This window comes from Sebastes fasciatus, chromosome 7 (assembly GCF_043250625.1).
Source record: "Sebastes fasciatus isolate fSebFas1 chromosome 7, fSebFas1.pri, whole genome shotgun sequence".
Classification (NCBI taxonomy): domain Eukaryota; kingdom Metazoa; phylum Chordata; class Actinopteri; order Perciformes; family Sebastidae; genus Sebastes; species Sebastes fasciatus.
In genome coordinates this window covers 8,023,240-8,042,902 of record NC_133801.1, presented here as the reverse complement: position 1 = coordinate 8,042,902, position 19,663 = coordinate 8,023,240, and the positions used below count along the sequence as shown (strand labels likewise).

The following is a 19,663-nucleotide window of genomic DNA, read 5'->3' as shown; positions in this document are numbered from 1 at the left end:
TCATGTAAACAAACATTCCTTAGGGATGTGTCTCCTGACGTGCACCATGTTTTAACCTCCAAAATGAACTGGTCCTGGTGGAAATCATCCCTCACCAGTCCAGTGAACAGACTGAGAATGGGGCCAAAGAGAGAGAGAGAGAGAGAGAAGTTGGATTCACCTCCAACAAACTGAAGCCAGCTGCTTCTTACACGCACAGAGAAGCCTCCAACTTTCCGTTGCGTGAAAACTACAAGAGAAGAATGCTCTTTTTCTTCTCTCAACATGTGCTGCAGTTTCTAACTGTGGCCGACTTCCCAAAAAACTCAGAAAAATAAACTCAGCCTCACTGTGCTCAGCAGCTGTACTGTACAGGATGCAGCAAAGCGCTCAATGGAGGGCCGCTAACAGCGAGCGCTAATGGAGATCCAGTAAAAGGCTCCATCTTTCTCCATCAAGGTTTTATGACGCCAGTGAAAGCTTCACGTCTCGGCTCCTGTAGCGTGAACAATAACATTGTGTGAGCAGCTTGCAGACAGTCCTGTATAATGGCTTAACTGGTGACAAAATAAGACGGCACAAAAATAGTTCCTGAGAAAGAAATAGAGCCGTCAATGCCGCCATTAGCTCACATTTCGTTTCATGGTGCTTAATACGGTCAATACAAGAAGAACATGGCCTCCAGTCAATAGTTCCCAAAGAGGTCTAATACAGAAATGGAAAGATCAATACAGAGTGAAATCCTTGGCTTACAGCGTCTTCTTGACACCTGCCAGTAAAGCTCAGTTTGTCAAACACATACATCTTTTTTTATTTCATAAAAAACACAATGAACAGCAAACTGCCTTGTAGGTTACACAACACATCTCTGTCATAAAGAAGTTGACCGTTGCCATGGTAATAGACCTCCAAATCAGTATTTGAATGCTTCTTTTTTAAAACGTTTTTTATATATAAGTATGTAATAAGCAAGGGATAATGTACAGCGAGCCGGTCATTGTTGTGAAATAAACCCCAGCAGTGCGATGCAGTATTGTTATTTCACAACAATGACCCGCTAGCTGTACATTATCCCGCTTATTACACGGCTACTTACTTAAGAAATCAATAATTTGACACAAAAACGGTCCGCTAGGATCCGACATCAGAACTGAACCCATAGTAACGGTCTGTTATACATAGAAACGGTCTGCTATAAAGAAATAACAGACAGTAGAACGCCGTGTTTGACCAATCAGAATCGAGTATTCAACAAAGCCGAGTCATAATAATGTATAAATCCCAAAACAGCCCATGAAATAAGGAATAATCCCACATTATTCATATCCAGCATTAATTATTATTAGTTATTTTCTGTTATACGGATATCGCGGTTTGTTATGTGTAGAGGTGCGTGGGTGTACAGTAGTGCGTCAGCGGCGCTGTCTCGGGCTCTCAAACGGGGGAGATAGAGACAGACGGACAGAAGAACATGTCAGTCTGCTGCACCGTGAAGCAAAGTTCAAAGTTAACGCAATAATAAGGCATTAAGGCTGGCAAGATGTGACGATTGTTTAACCTCGATACCGCGGCTCCATCTGCCAAATCACTACTCTGGCTCCAAATTACATCAAAATCTCAAGATGGCATCTCCTGTATCCGGGATATTTTGGCTTCTCTTCTGTACAGTGGGAGGAAGTGGAGACGCGTCGTCCTTATATACCGTCTATGGCTGTTACAGAGAGATGTAACCATTGGGCCAATAATATCATCAAACACACACACACTCAAAATGAATTAAATAATCCTCTCGTCAATTAACATACAGATTTAATCAATAATATAACCGTTTTGGGGTTCAGCATATTGTTGTTACGGCAAAACTATTACCGTCATCACATTCCATATCATAGTTATTAAGTATCTTATGTTTGTCTTTACATGTCAGTGAGAGCTTAGTCATGATCCTCACACTGACAGACAAGCATAGGAAGTCCAGCACACTCATGGTCCTCTTTAGAGCACGTTGTCATGGTTACATATTGACATGGTGTAAAGTCTTAAGGTAAGTCTGGTCCAGTGTCTCCTCTCCATCTCTTCTGTCCCTTTACTTACTGTAGCAGCTCTGAAAAAGACCCAGTGCATATTTAGGCAGTGACCTCGTCCCTGAGCATTTCATCACTGGCCGGTGCTTCTTGCTCCGCCTGCCTCCTCTGGTTGTAGTGGTTGTACACGTCCATGAACATTTCCTTGCACGAGAAACGTGCTTTCAGTTTGGAGCAGATGAGGAAGGAGCCGGCCATCTTGCGGTGGAGGGAGTACGTCTCCTCGGGTGGAGGGGTGAGGCGGTGTTGGAGCATGACGGGGAGGAGGCTCTGGATGCGCTGGGTGGTGCTCTGGGTGCCGAAGTCGAAGGGATCCGTGGACGCAAAGGCTTCGCCGAGGATCATCACCGCCTCCACGTGGGCTTCCTGGAAGGCCTGAGAGGGAGCATGGAGAGGCGTTACGATGGCTGTTGGGGGAGACCCGTGATAAGCCTTTGAGGCTTTTGTCATCTCTTACATATTCTGTTATTTATATTGCTTTGTCAAATGTTCTTTTTTGATGTGCTATTAAAATCAAATCAAAAACCAATGTGTTTATGATTAAATTGTTTACAAGAGCACAAAGTTCTTCAGAAAATCTAATGTCTTCATTTTGCTTCAAAGTAAACCAGATTGATTCGTTTAACTCTAAAATGTAGAAAAATAGTTATGACTATGATTTGATTATGGTTTATGTGTGCATAATAGCTTTTAAGTAGACAGTATGCTTACACAACACAAACAGACTTTAAGCTGCATTTCTGAGTGAGTCCTCTGAGGCAGCCTGAGATGTTGGAACCTAAAGTGTGCATTATATATCTTATGTAGCCATACTGTATAAACAACTCCATGGTATACAGTATGTACACATTTCGAATCTCCGACTTCGATTAAATTGTGTTTTTTTTATGCATAACAAGTCGTTTTCTCCATTTTCTTAACAATAAGGATCACCAGCTTGCCCGGGGCAAGTAAAATGCCACGTCGGCTAGTAAATATAGCAAATCACTTGCCCAATAGGGCGATTCGTAAAAAATGTAACACATACAAATGTAACTCACTTCCTCTTCATCTCTGTTGCGAGTTGCACATGTGCAGTACGAGCATTTGAGAAAGTGGCGGCAGGTAAAGACAAAGTTTATGAGCTGAAGAGAGCATTTCAGTTATCCTGGAAACAGTTAAGTTGGGTGGCGTTAGAGGATGTGGGAGAAACTCCAGGTTAATTTACCTAAATAAAGATTAAACATAACATTTAACTTTCCTCTTTGTTGTTATTTGATAAGCACTAATAATTAAAACATTTTGTATAAGTGCAAGTAAAAATTGACTTTGTGCAAGTAGATTTCTGCCTGCTGGCCAAGTGAAAAACATATTGACGTTGAACCCTGCCCAAAGCCACATTTTATATAATACTAGGATAAAGATTTCATATAAGGAAAACACCTAGAAAGACCACACTAGACGACATGTAGTGCACAGTTTGGCCAACACTGAAAAACCTACTACAGCAATTCCTGACATTTACACAGTAAATAGAGGGCTGGAAACACGACTTCTTTAGCAAAGATACTAAAAGATGAAGAGAAGAAGGAGGATTATACTCTGTAACTACAGGGAAACCACAGGGAGAGAGACTGAGGGAGGAAGAGACACAAATAAATGGAGAAGACAGAGGAGGATAAACCGTATCAAAAATAAATAAACCCAGCAGCAGAGACCAAAATACCTTACCTTGGCCTCGAAGCCTGTCAGGAATTTCAGCTCCTTCGATTTGGAGAGAACAGTGGCTCGATCACCCACGGAGGCTGCGTGCACCACCTGAACACGCAACACACACACAGACGAGACGATGATATGGATGTGGTAATCATGTTTATTTAAAGAGCTCCATTTTAAGCTGCAAGTAGGGGAATGTGTGCACATCCATGTGACGGTATGATCGACCGCTTTTCCTCAAATTTAGCCAAAGACTCGAGTGCTTAATTATTCAGAGAAGTCTTGTTGCATAAATCATGTTGTGTGGTTCACTGGTGGGCGTCTTATAATTTTAGATTCATCATACCTGTATGTAGTCATCTGTGAAGGTTTCTGGGTAGCCTCTGCACGCTCCGAAGTCCAACAGAATAATCTGCAGATAAGAGGAGACTGTGATGCATCTCATAGCATATCATGATTTCTATTAAAGCATCCCTTTACTGTGTTATTTACAGCTTTAATACCAGACTGACTCCCTTTACCTGGTCGGTGATTGAGTTGTAGAAGAAGTTGGACCAGTTTGGATCCGTCTGCATGAACCTGAACTCAAACACCTCCCGGAGGCACAGCTGGAGGATTCTGTAACAGATCTGGAGACGAGGAGAGAGGAGAGGGTTGTGTTTACTGCCATGCTGGTATTATCAGTACCATTTTCATGCTATAGCTTTGGTACAGTACCCTGCCACACTCACCATGTCTTAAGATGCTGCCTTAAGGCCTTTAACTTTATTACCGTTGTCATATAAATACAGGTACATACATGAAATTTGACCTCTGTATTTAACCCATTCTAAGCTTTTGGGAGCAGTGGAGCAACTTGGGGTTCAGAGTCTCGCTCAAGGACACTTCGACATGCAGACAGTAGGAGCTGGGGATCGAACCGCCAACCTTGAGGTTAAAGGACGACCCGCTCTGAGCTACAGCCGCCCCTTTGCACACCAAGTCCATATCTTTCCTTCGCAATTGTCGTTTGAAGTTTAATAATAAATACAACCTCATGTTGTGTCAATTACATTTGCACAACGAATCCGAAACTTTCCTCCGTCATTAAAGGTTTCAGAACACGTTCGATTTTCTGCGTTTTTTTGCATCCATCAAAAGCCAAAAGAGGGTTGTTTGACCATCATCCAAAATGGCATCTGATAAACTGATTCACATTCCTCTCCCAGCACAAAGCACTTTACAACAAAGAAATAAAAGAATACAGAGATGCAGAATTTAAAGATAGATTGTGGCAGAACAGCTTGGAACCAGGGATAATCAGAAAACAAAAGATGTAGGAAAGATTAAACAGTAGTGATTGTGCTCTAGGCAGCTAAACCATAGCTTCTTGCTAATGTAATTTATTCATTTGCCCCATTTGGGACTAGCGCTATCCATTGCACCCACGTTATTAATTCAGTTTTATTTCACATTGTAAATTTTCACAACGAAGAGAATGATAAAATGCATTAGACTCAGTGTGCAAGGTCTCTGTGTGTAACGATTTTGATCAGATGACGGATTAAAAAATGGATATGAAAAATATGGACTTGGTGTCAGTTTTATTTGTATTGCCCAACACCGGCTGTCCTTTACAGTACGACCGTCTCATCGGATAAGGAAAAGCTCCCCCAAAAAACTTTAATAGGGAAAAAAAATTGAAGAAACCTCAGGAAGAGCAACAGAGGAGGGATCCCTCTTACAGGACGGACAGACGTAGCAATAGAGGTCGTGTGTACAGAGTAACAACATAATGAAAATACAACACAGACAATCCATATGAAAAGAATGGATACATATAACGTGAACATATATGAAGGGATGGATCCTGGAGGATGTGCAAAGATGGTAAGTCATGCTCCAAGTGCAGAAATCTCAATTCAATGCATATTTTGAGTGTCTAATTTTCACCGCTGCTGTCCTCTTCACACTGTTTGAGGTCCTGCTGTTTCATTTGCCAGCAAGTAACTTGTTACCATGAGAGTTAATGAGCAATGCATCAGCTCAGTTCTGCACTTGTCACATTACGGCACGTATGTTACAGATAAATGATCCACACTGTGCTTCCTATTACCGACAAGGGGTGGAATACAGATATATGCAATACATTAAATCTAAAAAAAAGCCCCGAGTGGAGGACCAGAGTTATCCAATCTGCTCCTTCCAGTTGTCATAGAGGTTCAGCTCTAATTGGTTCCTACAATTAGAGGTCCAGACTGTTATGGTCTATGCAGCGTTCGCCTTATGTAAAACTCCATGACTTTTCTTACACTTTCCATAAATTGATAGATACACTTTTATTACTTGAAGGGATAGTTTGGGTGTTTAGAAGTGGGGTTGTATGAGATACTTATCCATAGTCAGTGTATTACCTACAGTAGATGACGGTCAGCACGCCCCCTGTTTGGAGAAGCAGACAGGAGTTACCGCACGGGAGCAAAGCAATGTACTGCTCTGGACGGGGCCGGCAGAAAAACGTATTTTAACCACCTAAAAGAAAGGCATGTGGTAACTCCTGTCTGCTGCTCCAAACTGGGGTCGTGCCGACCGTCATCTACTGTAGGTAATACACTGACTATGAATAAGTACCTCATACAACCCCACTTCAAAACACTCAAACTACTCCTTTAAAAGGTGGTTAATCATTCCTGGTTTCCTGATGTGATAAAGCTTAGGTGAAGAGAAAAGTAAATAGAGCATCACCATCTAATACAACAATATTTGACTATGTTGCCACATCAGGAATGTTCTGCTATAGTCATTTGTCAACTATAGTCAACCCGTACCTGGTCCCTGGTCTCCTGGTCCAGCTCGATGCAGCGGTCCAGTGGCACTCCTTGAACCAGCTCCATGGCCAGCACCCTGTGGCCTGACAGCTCATCAATCACCTCAGGGACTTGGAAAAACTCATTTCCCTCCAGCATGGACCTGGAGGCCAGACACAAATGGCGCGGAAAAAAAACCTCATTAAAGACGAGTCATTCATGACGAGCCTGAAGAATATATGTGAAACCAGTAAGAATACGTGTACATACAGATAGTTAACAATGACTAAATATTGTGACTTAAAGCGGGGGTAGGCAGTTTATTTTTGGCATCATTGGGCAAAAATTCCATAATAACCTTTCAGCATATTGTAATTCAAGAAAAAATTAGACTTCTGCTTCTCCTCATGGCTCTGTTTTCAGGCTTTAGAAAATCTAGCCCGTGACGGGAGACTTCAGAAGGTCATTTCAGAGAGAAAGCGGTCCTATTGGCTGTTCTACAAATGCAGATGCCCGTGTACGTCCCTTCAGATGGTGAAGGCCAACATGGAAATTAGCATCGCCCTGGTTCCCTCCACAAAAAGCCAATTTTTGGGGGATTATTGCAGAAAAATAAACTCTGTGGATAACAAATGTTTATGATACTTATATGTTTTGTTCCGTAAAATAATCTTCACAAATGAACACCACTTTTATGGTTTTTGAAGCGTGAATGCAATCGCCAGAGGTAAAAAGCTAACGTTAGGCTATAAACGAACCACACCATGGTCGCATGAACACGAGTATAAGCTACGAGGCTGTAAAAGAGGACGAGGCGACGTGATGACGTTTAGTAGTCTCATTTAGCCACTTGTTAGCAACCGCCTTTTTTAAGACACATAAAGGCTTTAAAATTCACGAATGGCGTATTTTATGTTGTAGAACAAAAACTAAAATCTCTTCAGCTTGTGTTAACCACAGACCTTATTTCAGGCATCTAACTAAAAACCCATTGACTTCCAGACGAGGGAACCGGAAGTGCTAACATGCTAACTCATTTCTGGGTTTAAGGACTCATTCCTGCAGGAAAAGTTGCAGCACTGGCCAACACCTGCCTGCACTGCAAAGCAACCCAAAAAGACAGTCTGACAATATCTGCAAAGCATTCCAGAGATGGAGAGAAAATGTTGCTAGGAGTGCCTTCAATATTGTTATATAACAACAATATTAATAATATGTAATGATAATATAGTTAGTAACAGTAGCAGAAGAAGAGTACCTCTCAAAACTATATAAATGACTAAAATAAGTAGAGAAATATATACCTATAGTATAAATCCTAGAAGTACAAAGCTTTGAATTTCAATCAAGAAATTATTAAAATCAAAGGAGAGCTATACAGTCTGTGTGATTATATAAATGCAGTTTTGTGGCAGGAGAACAAACGTTTAGGGAACCGTCTATCTAATTATAGAGTAACATCCTGAATCTTTCTGTGGTTTCTATTCTGTGCAGTTAAATGGTGTGTAACGGCCCACTAGTGGGCTTCAGTGTAGGAGGCGTTATGGTTCAATACGCCACAGAAACCTACCTGAACTTCTTGGCACACTCTGCTTCCCTCTTATAGTCGCACTCCCACGCCAGTTCCCTCTGAAGGACCTCTAAGCTGTTGTCTGCGAACAGACCTGTGGAAAAATAAATCAGCAGGGGACAACTCAAGAAGACATATCTGCTGTCATCTTTAAACAACAACGCAGTTTCTGCATAAATAGCTTCAAGCTTTTGACTGAAGGAAACAAGTCATATCTCTTATTAACCCTTTGAGAGCCGCAGGACCACCGGCGATCCTGGCTGACATTACTGTCTTCAAGAGGATGTGGCGGGCTCAGTCTTAAAGCTAGAGTGAAGATACTGATATCACATGAAACTAAAAAACCTGAGGAATTTAGGCAACATTTTTCACTATTCATGTGTGATGATCATGTTTTTGAAATTTGACATCACTGTATAAAATGACCTGTGGTGACCTCTAGGATTATCACAGCCTCGTGAAACTTTACATCCACAAACTAGAGACCTAGAGCATTCAGAGGATGGATGGCTTTCTTAGGTAGATTGACAATAAGGGTGATTTATGAGCAGTTTCCACAACAGAAGTGCTCGCCATCCAATCACCGAAAGATTAAATTCTTGCAGAAATCTCCAAATGTCAAAAGTTTTTAACACAATCTATGGTGTTCCTCAAGGTCTTGGTGTCTTAATTGTGGTATTTTGGAGGGATTCTTGCTAATTTTTTATCAATTCTCGATTGGTAAAAAATTGTTAGATTTCGCACCAAATCTGTTTAACAAAAGGTATCATCCCCAAAATTGCTGCAACAACTTATGAGACATAAAAGAGCATGGGGATGGTCATCAAATACTTCTATCATAATGTTCTAAGCCCTTATACACTTTCAAAATTAATTTAAATATTTGTTTATTTCTGATTAATGACTAGAACAACTTGACACACAGTGCTGAGCTGCTTCTCTTTCAGATGATGTACTCCACTTCTATGTGTCATCTACCGTTGACCTGCTATCTCCCCCTAAAGACCCCCTGTACCCCCCTAAAAAAGACTAAAAACGGGACTAAGTGGACCTCTCAGGGTTAATGATGCAGATATCCTCTTCGCTACTCAGTAATAACTGTGTCACCTAGTTTTGACCTGCAACAATAGCACCACCCTGTGGTCTAAACTGTAATAGTGCTGCAATGGAAGAACAGAAATGAATCAATGGGAGAACAATCTCTAGTCATCACCTCCCAATATAATGATGGGGGCAGACAAAGAAGGATAAGAGCAATAAAAAATACTTGAAATCTCCAGCTTGTTTCAAGATACTAAATAGCTGAATTTCTTATCCTCAATATGTTTGTGTTATCACCAAAAACTAAATAACAAATATTATAATGTGTAGTTGTTACCTCCTGGCAGGATCACGCTCATTTTCAGGACTGACATCAGGTTGTTTATGTCACTGTGGATGCTCTCTGCCACTCCGGGGTACTGGGAGGAATAACAGACCAAATCAATGCAGACAGATATTGATAAAAGGCTGCGAGGGAGACAGAAATAGAGTATGTATGAATACCTGGATCTTCATGGCGATCTCTCTTCCGTCTTTTAACACCGCGTGATGCACCTGGCCGATGGAAGCCGCAGCAAACGGTTTGTCTTCAAAGGACGACAGCTTCTCTCTCCAGCCTTTCCCCAGCTCCTCCTCCAGAACTTTCTACACAATCAGACCCACACAAGAAAAGTTCTTACTCTGAGGCAAGATTTAAAAATACACATCTGAACTTTAAAATCTACATACATCAAACTGCACCTTTGAGTTGCCACACAAATTATTATTATTATTATTATTATTATTATTATTATTATAACCCCACTTTGAGAATCACTGGTCAATACTACTCGGATTACAAACAAAAACCAGAACGCTTCCGATATCAAAACCTGCATTCATCTGCAGATATCCGTTTATAGAGATGAAGTTCATGCTTACATGCATCTGCCAGGCAGGCATGAAGTCTGCGCTCTGACGGACCCTCTCGAAGATCTTCTGCAGCTGCGGGTTGATGAAGGAGTTGTCTGAAGAAAGAAGAAACAGAAATTGTCATAAAAAAATAAAAAAATGTTCACTGCCTAGAAATCTTCTGTGACAACATCTGACTAGTTATGAAGAAATGAAAATTCACCATCTATTGGTCAAAGAGTGCAAAACAGGCAGATATATTACAGATAATCTCAACCATGTGATCTGTGATACTGCATTTTGCAGCAGTAAAGACTCCATGTAAGACTAATCCATTTATATAAATATAATGTGTATTTTCTGCTAAGTATATTATAATTGTATAACATAACTGTATAATAAACTATAATTGTTGTTTGGGTAATGCATCAAATGTGTGTAAATTAATACTTGTGGAGAATATTTGTATCATAATAATGGCAGGAGGCGCAATACTAGTGTTGTAAAACAGGAATGTGGCGGTGGTTTAACTGGTTTAACCGGGCAGAGGGCAATGAATGTGCTTGTGTAACTAGAGGAAAATGATAGAGGGGAGAATTTATTTGTATTTATTCAGGATCAATAATTTCTCAACTGCTTCTTGCATCATCAATACAAGCATCGATACGCGCTTCAGTCTACATCTCTGAGCACCATTTTTGCAGTGATGCCGCTGCTGCTACAGCGTGTACCTTGAAGGCTGAACATCTGTCCGATCTTAAGTGCAGCCCCGCGGACCTTACACAGCGTGTTGACTATTCTCTCGGCATTTGCCTCAGACAGGATAGGAGAGTCTAACAGGGCACCTTCTGCAAAACAAAACAGCACACACAGCATTATTAGCAGTGATGTAAAGCACAACATTTTAGAAGTACAATGGTATGAAAAGCAACATGAGTAATATCTTCAAACTGCTGCATGTACATGATTTAAAGGGATAGTTTGGGTGAAGTTTGGATACAACGGCTTCAGTTCCCCGTTGGAAAGGGCTGTCTGACGGCAAGGTAAAGCGGTAAAAATATTGTAAATATTACACACAGTACACTTCACTGATATTGATTTTTTTAGGTGAGCCTTTCTTTTGGCTGACTAAAATATGTTTTGCTGCCCCCGTCCACAGCAGCACATTACATTGATTTTGTGCGGTATCTCCTGTCTGTTTCTGCAAACTGGGAGATACCAACCGTCATCTACTGTAGGTCATACACTGACTATGGATAAGTACCTCATACTAACCCACTTCAAAACAACTGACATATATACTTTAAGCTCAAGCCCTTACAAGCCAATTATAGAATTCAGCATGTAAAAAACGAGGCCAGTGGTACATCATTAAACACTGTTCATTTCACACATATTAAAGCCTATCTCTTAAGTTCTTGTTAACAGCTTTGATTTAATGTCTGTCCAGTGGCTGGCAGGTGCTGACACATGAGAAGCTTGTCCATGGTCGACCAGCTGTCCATCTGTCTGCTGGATCTGCCAAACGTGCACTGGGCCAAAAGCTCTTGTACAGGATTGGAGGAGAGAACAGCAGAGGAGAATATCTTTACCTTCTTTTGGTTTGCCTGCCAACGACTGCTTTGCCACTTCTGCAATGGCACCAATCCCGAGTCCAACTGCCAGTCCTGCAGCAGGGAGACGGAGGAGGCACAAGTGATTTTAGATTTAGGGCCACTTAGCAGATGCTTGAGGGAAGCGCTGATTTGACACACAGCTGCTGCTGCTAGTTGAAGATTAAAATCCTATTTCATGACTGATATCTTCTACAAAATATTTTGATTTAAAAAAAATCTGACACTTGAGAAATACTGCAAGTTAAAAAAAATCCTTATTGCTGTTGTGAAAAAATGCAAAAGCAAAGGAATGTGTTTTGGCAAGAACTTATAACCAATTTATAATCATAATGCTTTGTAAAGGTATACCAGACTGTATATAAAGATGGACGACATGACAGCTCTCCAAAAGTGAAGCCAAAACATCTGGATCGCCCCCTGGTGGCTGGCTGCAGTACAGCTCATAAAGCCATAAAGTACGTACGAGTGTTAATTTTTCGGATAAGTTTTGTTCTAATTAGTTATTTGATGCTATAAAAAGGGGGTGAGACGTCATGATTGACCGCTGCTCTGAGCGAAGTAGTTGCAGCCGGAGGCTCGGGAATTGGTCGAGAGATGTAATTTAAACTTCAGCTACCGGTGTGCTAACGTAGCAGCTAGCTGGCTCACACTAGCAAGCTGCAGCCGTGCTCGGCTTGTGAATGGCTCAGATGGGACCTTGATACCGCGGCTCCAGCAGATGCTATGAGTTATGTCATTCACCTCACCTTATACAGTATGTTTTTATTGTGCTGTCAGCGTTGGTATAATAACAATAAAACATTGCCATGTAGATAGTCCTGTGATGACTGATGTGGGAGGTCTGAAAATAGGGTTTTATAGTTACACTGCAAGAGTGTAATTACTGCTCTCTGTGCTCTTTCTTGTAGGCTTTTGTGTTTCATACGCTCCCTTTGACATCTTGCCAAATACAGACACAACAATATATATTGTTCTTACCCCCAAAATTAACTAGCCGGCTGATTCTTGTGGCGGGCACCTTCCTCTCTCTGGCACGGTCACTCAGCTGAGAGGAGACAGATCATTAAAAAGATTAATACATGTATTTGAAGTCATGTCTAAAGCTCTTCTTGATTGTTGTTGATTAACTCTTGACTTGTGCTAAAAGGGAAATAAATGGCTAAAACTCTTCAGACAGTAACCTTGAATTACGTCACAAAGGCCAACACACTATAAATGACTATAGACTATATATACAGTCTATGTATATGGCACACTTTAAATAACATGAGTCTACTCAAAATATGGTCCTAGCACCCGTCTGTGAGTTATCTCCTGCACTATGACCGTATAACTACTATATATTTACTCAACTTGTGTGTATAAGAGACAAAATGCATCATCACACAGAGAGAAAACGCCCATTATCTGGCCTTGAGAAAAATATTTGAAACAACTTCTATTGGTCAATAAGAGTCTCTGATAACTTATTATTTCTGGTTATGTATAAATACGTCTCCATTTAAAGCTTCTACCCCAGTCATCTATCTGAACAATTACTCACATGACAAGATAAACATGTATGAATGACCATCTCTTTAGATAATAGTCTGATCATCAAAATAACTCATAAAAAGATTAGATACTGAAAAATAAAATATTCTCTCTGGTGGGCGTTACAGGTATAAACAGCTTCATAGAGAATATACAGTACTAGGGCTGTCAATCCATTACAATATTGAATCATGATTAATCACAAATTGATTGCACATTTTTTAAATCTTTATTGTCAATTATTTAATGCTCTTATCAACATGGCAGTGTGCAAATATGCTGCTTTATGCAAATGTAGTATATATTTATTATTGGAAATCTGTTAACAACACAAAACAATTACAGATTGTCCAGAGACCCTCACAGGTACTGCATTATTTTACTGCAAAAATATGCTCAAATCATAACATGGACTAAATTTAGTGCAAGTTTAGAGCGCTATATACAGTAGCCTCCTTTGCAACAAGCTAGTATGACATGGTTTGTACCAATGGATTCTTTAGGTTTTCTTGTTAAATACGATGCCAGTATCTTCACTCTAGCTTTAACGCTGAGCCCCACTACAACCTCTGAAATATCGAATAGCAGCTGGGCCATACGGTGGCCTGTCGGATTTTGAAGAGGTTAATTAAAAATTGTAAGTTGCGTTGATGCATTAAAGAAATGAATGTTGTTTAAACAAATTTGCGTTAACACATTATTATCGCATTAACTCTGACAGCCCTAGGATATACATAATCTGCAATAACTCATATTACTTTTTTTTAGTATCAAAGTTAGTCTACAGGTCGAGTCCTTCAACCGACCTTCTGTCTGACAGGTTTGACGAGGGCCTGCTTGGCCTCCCTGGCTTTCTTGAGAGCCTCTGGGCTGAGTCTTGCCACCACCGTGTCGTGGACAGACCTGGTCTGGTAGTAGTACCGGTGGGTTGTGTGGAGGAAGCGAGCGCTCTGTCCCGGCCAGCCAGCCCCTGCAGGAGCTGCCCCTGGGGAAGGAGGAACTCCTGTTGTAGAAAGAGGAACATGAGAGAAACATAATGTCACTCTTATCATAGTGGCCTGTGTGTCTGACCTGTGGAAGCACAAGAACAAATATATAATATATGATAAATATGTGAGAATTGAGGTTTTCTTATACACTCTGTTAGGTAACGACAGAACTCTACAGCTTTTCAAGCACTTGACTTTTCAAGGGCAAAATACTGTCAAAAAGTTAGCAGTCAAAGTGGAAATAATAAGGATACATTCACTTTGGGCACATCCTATTAGATTTCCATTATTCACTATCTTTTCCAAAGCCTGAAGATGCTCTGATGATTTAAACATGTTTTCTAAAGAGTACATATTTTGTGCTTAATGACTTGACTTCAAATTGTGTTCTACTGGATTGATTTAGTGATGTAAATTTTCAAAAATGTTCAAAACAATCTTTTCAACAATTCTCGAAAAGGACCAATGCAATTTGCGGTGAATAAAGCATTTGAGTTTGGCATTTTGGAAACTAGGTCGTGTCGTAGTTACTGGTCTGCAGAAAGGATGTGGGCATATCCTGTTGTTCTATGATGCAAATGTTAAGTAAAGCCGACACATGCTAAATGTTAAGCTGTTTCCTGTGTAATTATTTCAGAGTATACCACAGTAACATCGGCGTTGTCATGGGAGTGGAAAAGTCAGGAGTAAAAAGTGTTTGATGAGTCGGCCTACGGCATCGGAGCCGTCATTCAACATAAAATGGCAACAGGTGAAGAGCGCCCCATTGCTTTCGCGTCACGGACGCTACCCCTGCTGAGAAGAAATATTCCAGGATTGAGAAAGAGGGATTGGCACTGATTTTGGAGTTAAAAAGTACCTGTGGGGGAGAAATTTCAAGCTTGTGACGGACCATAAACCCTGCCAATGCTGTTTGGAGAATACAAAATCCTGCCCACCATGGCTGCAGCCCGAATCCAAAGATGGGCAATCAACCTCTCTGTTTATGACTATCACATTGATTACTGTGCCTCAGAGAAAGTTAGTAATGCCGATAATCTTTCGATTGTTCCCCTACCAGACACGAGTGATGCGGAGACCGCAGCCATATCAGAGAGCGTTCACGCGTTGTTAACTGAACACTTTGAGCAGGCTGAACGCTGACCAAGTGGCACAGACATGTTGTTATCCCAAGTTTTGAAGTATGTCATGGGCGGATAGCCAGGTGACGTGGATGAGAGTCTGAAAGCCTTCCACACACGCAGCTGTTGTCAGTTAAGTGAGGAGGTGATGCCTGAGAAATGGAGGACGACTCTGTTAAAAGGAGCTGCATTCTGGTCATGGGGATTGTGAAAATGAAGGCCCTTGCACAGAAGTACGTATGGAAGCCTAAAGTGGATGCAGATGTTGAGCAGATGTGCAGAGCATATGAGTCGTGCCAGGTGGAGGTGTCCAAAATGTCTAGCATCACCTCACAAGCCACCATCGCAGGACTAAGATGGCTATTCGCAGCATATGGTCTTCCATAGCACACTGTCACAGACAATGAAACGTAATTCATGTCGGAGGAGTTCAAAAACTTCATGCAGCAGAACGGGATCCTTCATTACACAAGCGCTCCTGGCAAACCTGCCGCGAACAGCCTTGCAGAAAGGTACAGGCAATAATTAAAAAGTTGGATGAAAAAGCTTGCACAAACCGTACTGGATGTAGAGGACAAGCTGTTTGTTTGTTTTTGATGCAGTATTGCACTACAGGTCAATCGCCAGAACAGTAAGTACTCGTCTGGAATTTATCCGACCAGACACAGCGGTGTCATGATTCGAAGAAAGCAATACATGCAAAAGATCCACCATGACCAACGAGGGTCAAACAGGGTTTTCACTGTGAACAACTCAGTGTATTTGCAAAATACCACTGGGGAAGGAAATAAATGGATTCCAGGAGTGAGAGTGGCACAAGCAGACACAGACATCACATACAGGAGACACGGAAATCCGTCGAGATTCCGAGTCACAATTGATGGACTTGATCAGGATACAGACTGTTCAACCACCAACACCGGCTCAACCCGGCGAACTCTGGCAGTACAGAGGAATCAGCAGCAGCAGCTCAGGGTATACGCCGATCACCAAAACACCCTGACCCTTAACACACATTAAAAATGTGTGTGGCAAAATGGACCAAGGGGTAAAGATAAAGCCGTTTTTTGTTGACACTGTTCCATAAAACAAAGACTGTTCTGTCTCATGAGGGTGTTATGGACGTATGTAGAAGCAAGTACACTATTGTTGTAAGTACTTTATACAGGTTGGTCAAATCGGGGATAAGGCACTAGTTATTTTGAGTTATGGCTTATGGTAAAAGAATACTACTTTCATCTTAAAAAGGAGGGTGATGGGGTTTATTAAACATTTGAGTTTGGTATTTTGGAAACTAGGTTGTGCCGTAGTTGCCGGTTTGCAGAAAGGATGCTGGGATATCGTTTTGTTCTGTGAAGCACATGTTGAGTAAAGGAGTACACCACACAATCAAAATATTCTTCTTCAAAAAAAAAACTCTCTTAGTGCCACATACTTAGTGTATGTCACCTCCTGTACATGTTAACAAGCGAACAATACCTGTTGGCGTCTCTGCTGCAGCTTCAGCGTCTGTCTGGCTTTGCTTTGGAGCATCAGGGGGGAAGTCGGAGTCCACGGACCATTTGGCTGCTTCCTCAGGGCTCACGTTCTCCCAGCCCTCCATGTCCGGAAACTCATCCTCCTTTACTGACTGTTGCTACAGACAAAGCAGAGTTGGACAAGTAATTTAGCCAAATAATTACAATGTGTACTTATAACTTGGGCTGCATCTATTTAACTGCTATTTTTTTTTATTATCAATTATTCTTTTAATTAATCATTTAGTGTGGAAATAATATCAAAGTTCCCAGAGCTGGATGGTTTCCTTACCGAACTGCTGCCACCCATAAAGGTGCCCACCAGTCCTTCCACCACATCCTGAGCAACTTTGACCCCGCCTCCCAGCGTGGAGTTGGCGGCCATAAATCCAAGCTGTTCCCCCTGGGTGGTGATCATGGCAGATCCCACTTTACCTGCCCCACGCAGCACCTGCAGCACTTCTGATAGCATGACTTCAAACAGAGAGGTGGAGAGAAAGAGAGTCAGTGCATGTCACAGCCTAAGAGACAACCACAAAAACAAAACATAATAGATGTAACTCACACTCTACCTTTTATTTACTCCTCTACTTCATGTTTTTTTTTTTTTACATTTATCCTTTGATATTGCAATATATTGTTATTAATTGTTTTGTTAGGTTGTTTGACATCATGTAGACAGACACACAGACAGAGAGAGAGAGACAGACACACAGACAGAGAGAGAGAGAGAGAGAGAGAGAGAGAGAGAGAGAGAGAGAGAGAGAGAGAGAGAGAGAGAGAGAGAGAGAGAGAGAGAGAGAGAGAGAGAGAGAGAGAGAGAGAGAGAGAGAGAGAGAGAGAGAGGGGAAGAAATTAGGAAAAACATCTTCACAAAAATTAAATGTAAACTCCAAGGTTTTGAATAAAATACAACATCTACTTGGAGAAAATAGTGTCATCGCCATAGAAGCTGCAGGATATGTCAGTGCATGTCACAGCCTAAGAGACAACCACAACAAGGCATAATAGATGTAACTCACACTCTGCCTTTTATTTACTCCTCTACCTAGTGTTTCTTTTTTTGTTTGTTTTTTAACATTTATCCTTTGATATTGCAATATATTGTTATACATTTTTTTGTTTGTTTTATTGACACAACAAACATTAATTACTTCTCTATCGTTTTCTTCCATTTACATACATGTCCTTATTAAATATCTATATATTGTAATTAATGATCCTGATGATAATTGTGCTTAATGAATAGTATATGTTTTTGTTTTTATTTTGTCCATTTTTTAAATGTTTTATTTATTATTGAATTGACGCTTTGGCAATATTGTTCACCTGACAGTCATGCCAATAAAGCAAATTGAATTGAAAATTGAGAGAGGTGCATGTCACAGCCTAAGAGACAACCACAATAAACAACACATAATAGATGTAACTCACATTCTGTCTTTTATTTACTCCTCTACTTCATGTTGGGTTTTTTTGTTTGTTTTTTGTTGTTTTTTACATTTATCCTTTGATATTGCAATATATAGTTATTAATTGTTTTTTATTTGTTTGTTTGTTTTATTGACACAACAAACATTACTTTTTTTATTTATATTATTATTTTATTATTTGCTTAATGAATTGTATATATGTATATATATATGTTTTTGTTTTTATTTTGTTCTTTTTTATTATTATTATTATTGAATTGACGCTTTGGCAATATTGTTCACCCGACAGTCATGCCAATAAAGCAAATTGAATTGAATTGAGAGAGAGGAGGGAGTCAAGTTACATGATGTAAGATGGTTAAGAATGGCACTAAGTACACAAAGTACCAGACACACCCACCACTCTCTTTAACCCAAAATAAGCACATGTTTGCAACACAAATACGTCTATGAAGGTATTAGTAACGTGACAGACCAATGTAACGTTAAAGACTCTATGCATTATGTTCTGCTGAATGGTTTAACCTTGGATGTGAGTGGCTACACATGTGTGAAGACATGCTAATGTGTCATGTACACGTGTCATTTACAGTCTTTTAAATACACATTTACAACACATTAACAGGATTAAACACAGCATTACATACTCTTACAAATACAAAATGAAGTGGCTCACTTGTTGTGCAGCTGGTGTACCTCTGCTGTCCTCGGTTGTCTGTCTTCTTCCACTACTGGCAGGTTGGCTAGTCTGTTTGGTTTTGCAATGATTTTACACCCGGAAGTTCAATTTTGACTGACGTGGCCGCGCACCCAATCACAATCCGAGTTTTAAGTACGTAGGCGGGACCTATATGTGAAGGGAGGCTTTAACCAATAGCAGCGCAGAACATCAGATGACGTCAGGACAATTGGTCCAATTACCGTCAACAAAAGGCGGGGTTTAAAAAGAGCAACAGCCAATGAGAATTAAGAGGGCGTCATCGTTTTGGGGCACGTGCAAAGAGGCACTGTTACCAAACTAGAGAGGTGAGGTTACTTATGGAAGATGTTGTTGAATTATTAAATAAATAAATAGATAATAAATCAAATAAATCAAATAAATAGATACATAAATTAATAATAGATTAATAAATAAATAAATAAATAAATACATTAATACATAAATAAATACATAAATAAACAAATAGATGAATAAATGGTTGATGAATGAATAAATAAATAAATAAATACATGAATAAATAAACAAATGGATGAATAAATAAATAAATAAAAAGAAGACACATTTTTTAAAAAATTATATTTTGTAATAATTTCATGATAATCCTAGCAAAAATATTTTATTCATAAATGTAAATTTTGCAACAATAAACATTGTTTTGGTGTTTTCATGAAGGATGTTAGAGTAGGT

At 40.2% G+C, this 19,663-nt stretch overlaps 1 protein-coding gene across 1 annotated transcript; it reads right to left on the bottom strand.

The window, feature by feature from the left end:
* Positions 1-765: 765 nt before the first annotated feature.
* On the bottom strand, positions 766-19,060 carry coq8b (coenzyme Q8B). The gene is made up of 16 exons (XM_074641323.1): positions 18,932-19,060; positions 17,115-17,296; positions 16,785-16,941; positions 14,002-14,198; positions 12,641-12,707; positions 11,639-11,713; positions 10,778-10,894; positions 10,077-10,162; positions 9,660-9,800; positions 9,493-9,574; positions 8,115-8,208; positions 6,566-6,707; positions 4,280-4,387; positions 4,105-4,170; positions 3,774-3,860; positions 766-2,438 (listed from the first exon to the last, which is right to left on the bottom strand). Exons 2-16 carry the CDS (start codon positions 17,292-17,294, stop codon positions 2,106-2,108), a joined length of 1,932 nt encoding a protein of 643 aa, XP_074497424.1. The 5' UTR covers positions 17,295-17,296; positions 18,932-19,060; the 3' UTR covers positions 766-2,105.
* Positions 19,061-19,663: the final 603 nt, after the last annotated feature.

What these genes read in the sequence shown, in the direction of transcription:
- coq8b (XM_074641323.1), bottom strand. Translation starts at nt 17,294, where the DNA reads ATGCTATCAGAAGTGCTGCAGGTGCTGCGTGGGGCAGGTAAAGTGGGA. An exon ending in CCGGCTAGTTAATTTTGGGG is followed by an intron (nt 11,714 to 12,640) that starts GTAAGAACAATA and finishes TCCCTGCTGCAG; the next exon opens with GACTGGCAGTTGGACTCGGG. An exon ending in TGACAGGCTTCGAGGCCAAG is followed by an intron (nt 2,439 to 3,773) that starts GTAAGGTATTTT and finishes GCTCCCTCTCAG; the next exon opens with GCCTTCCAGGAAGCCCACGT.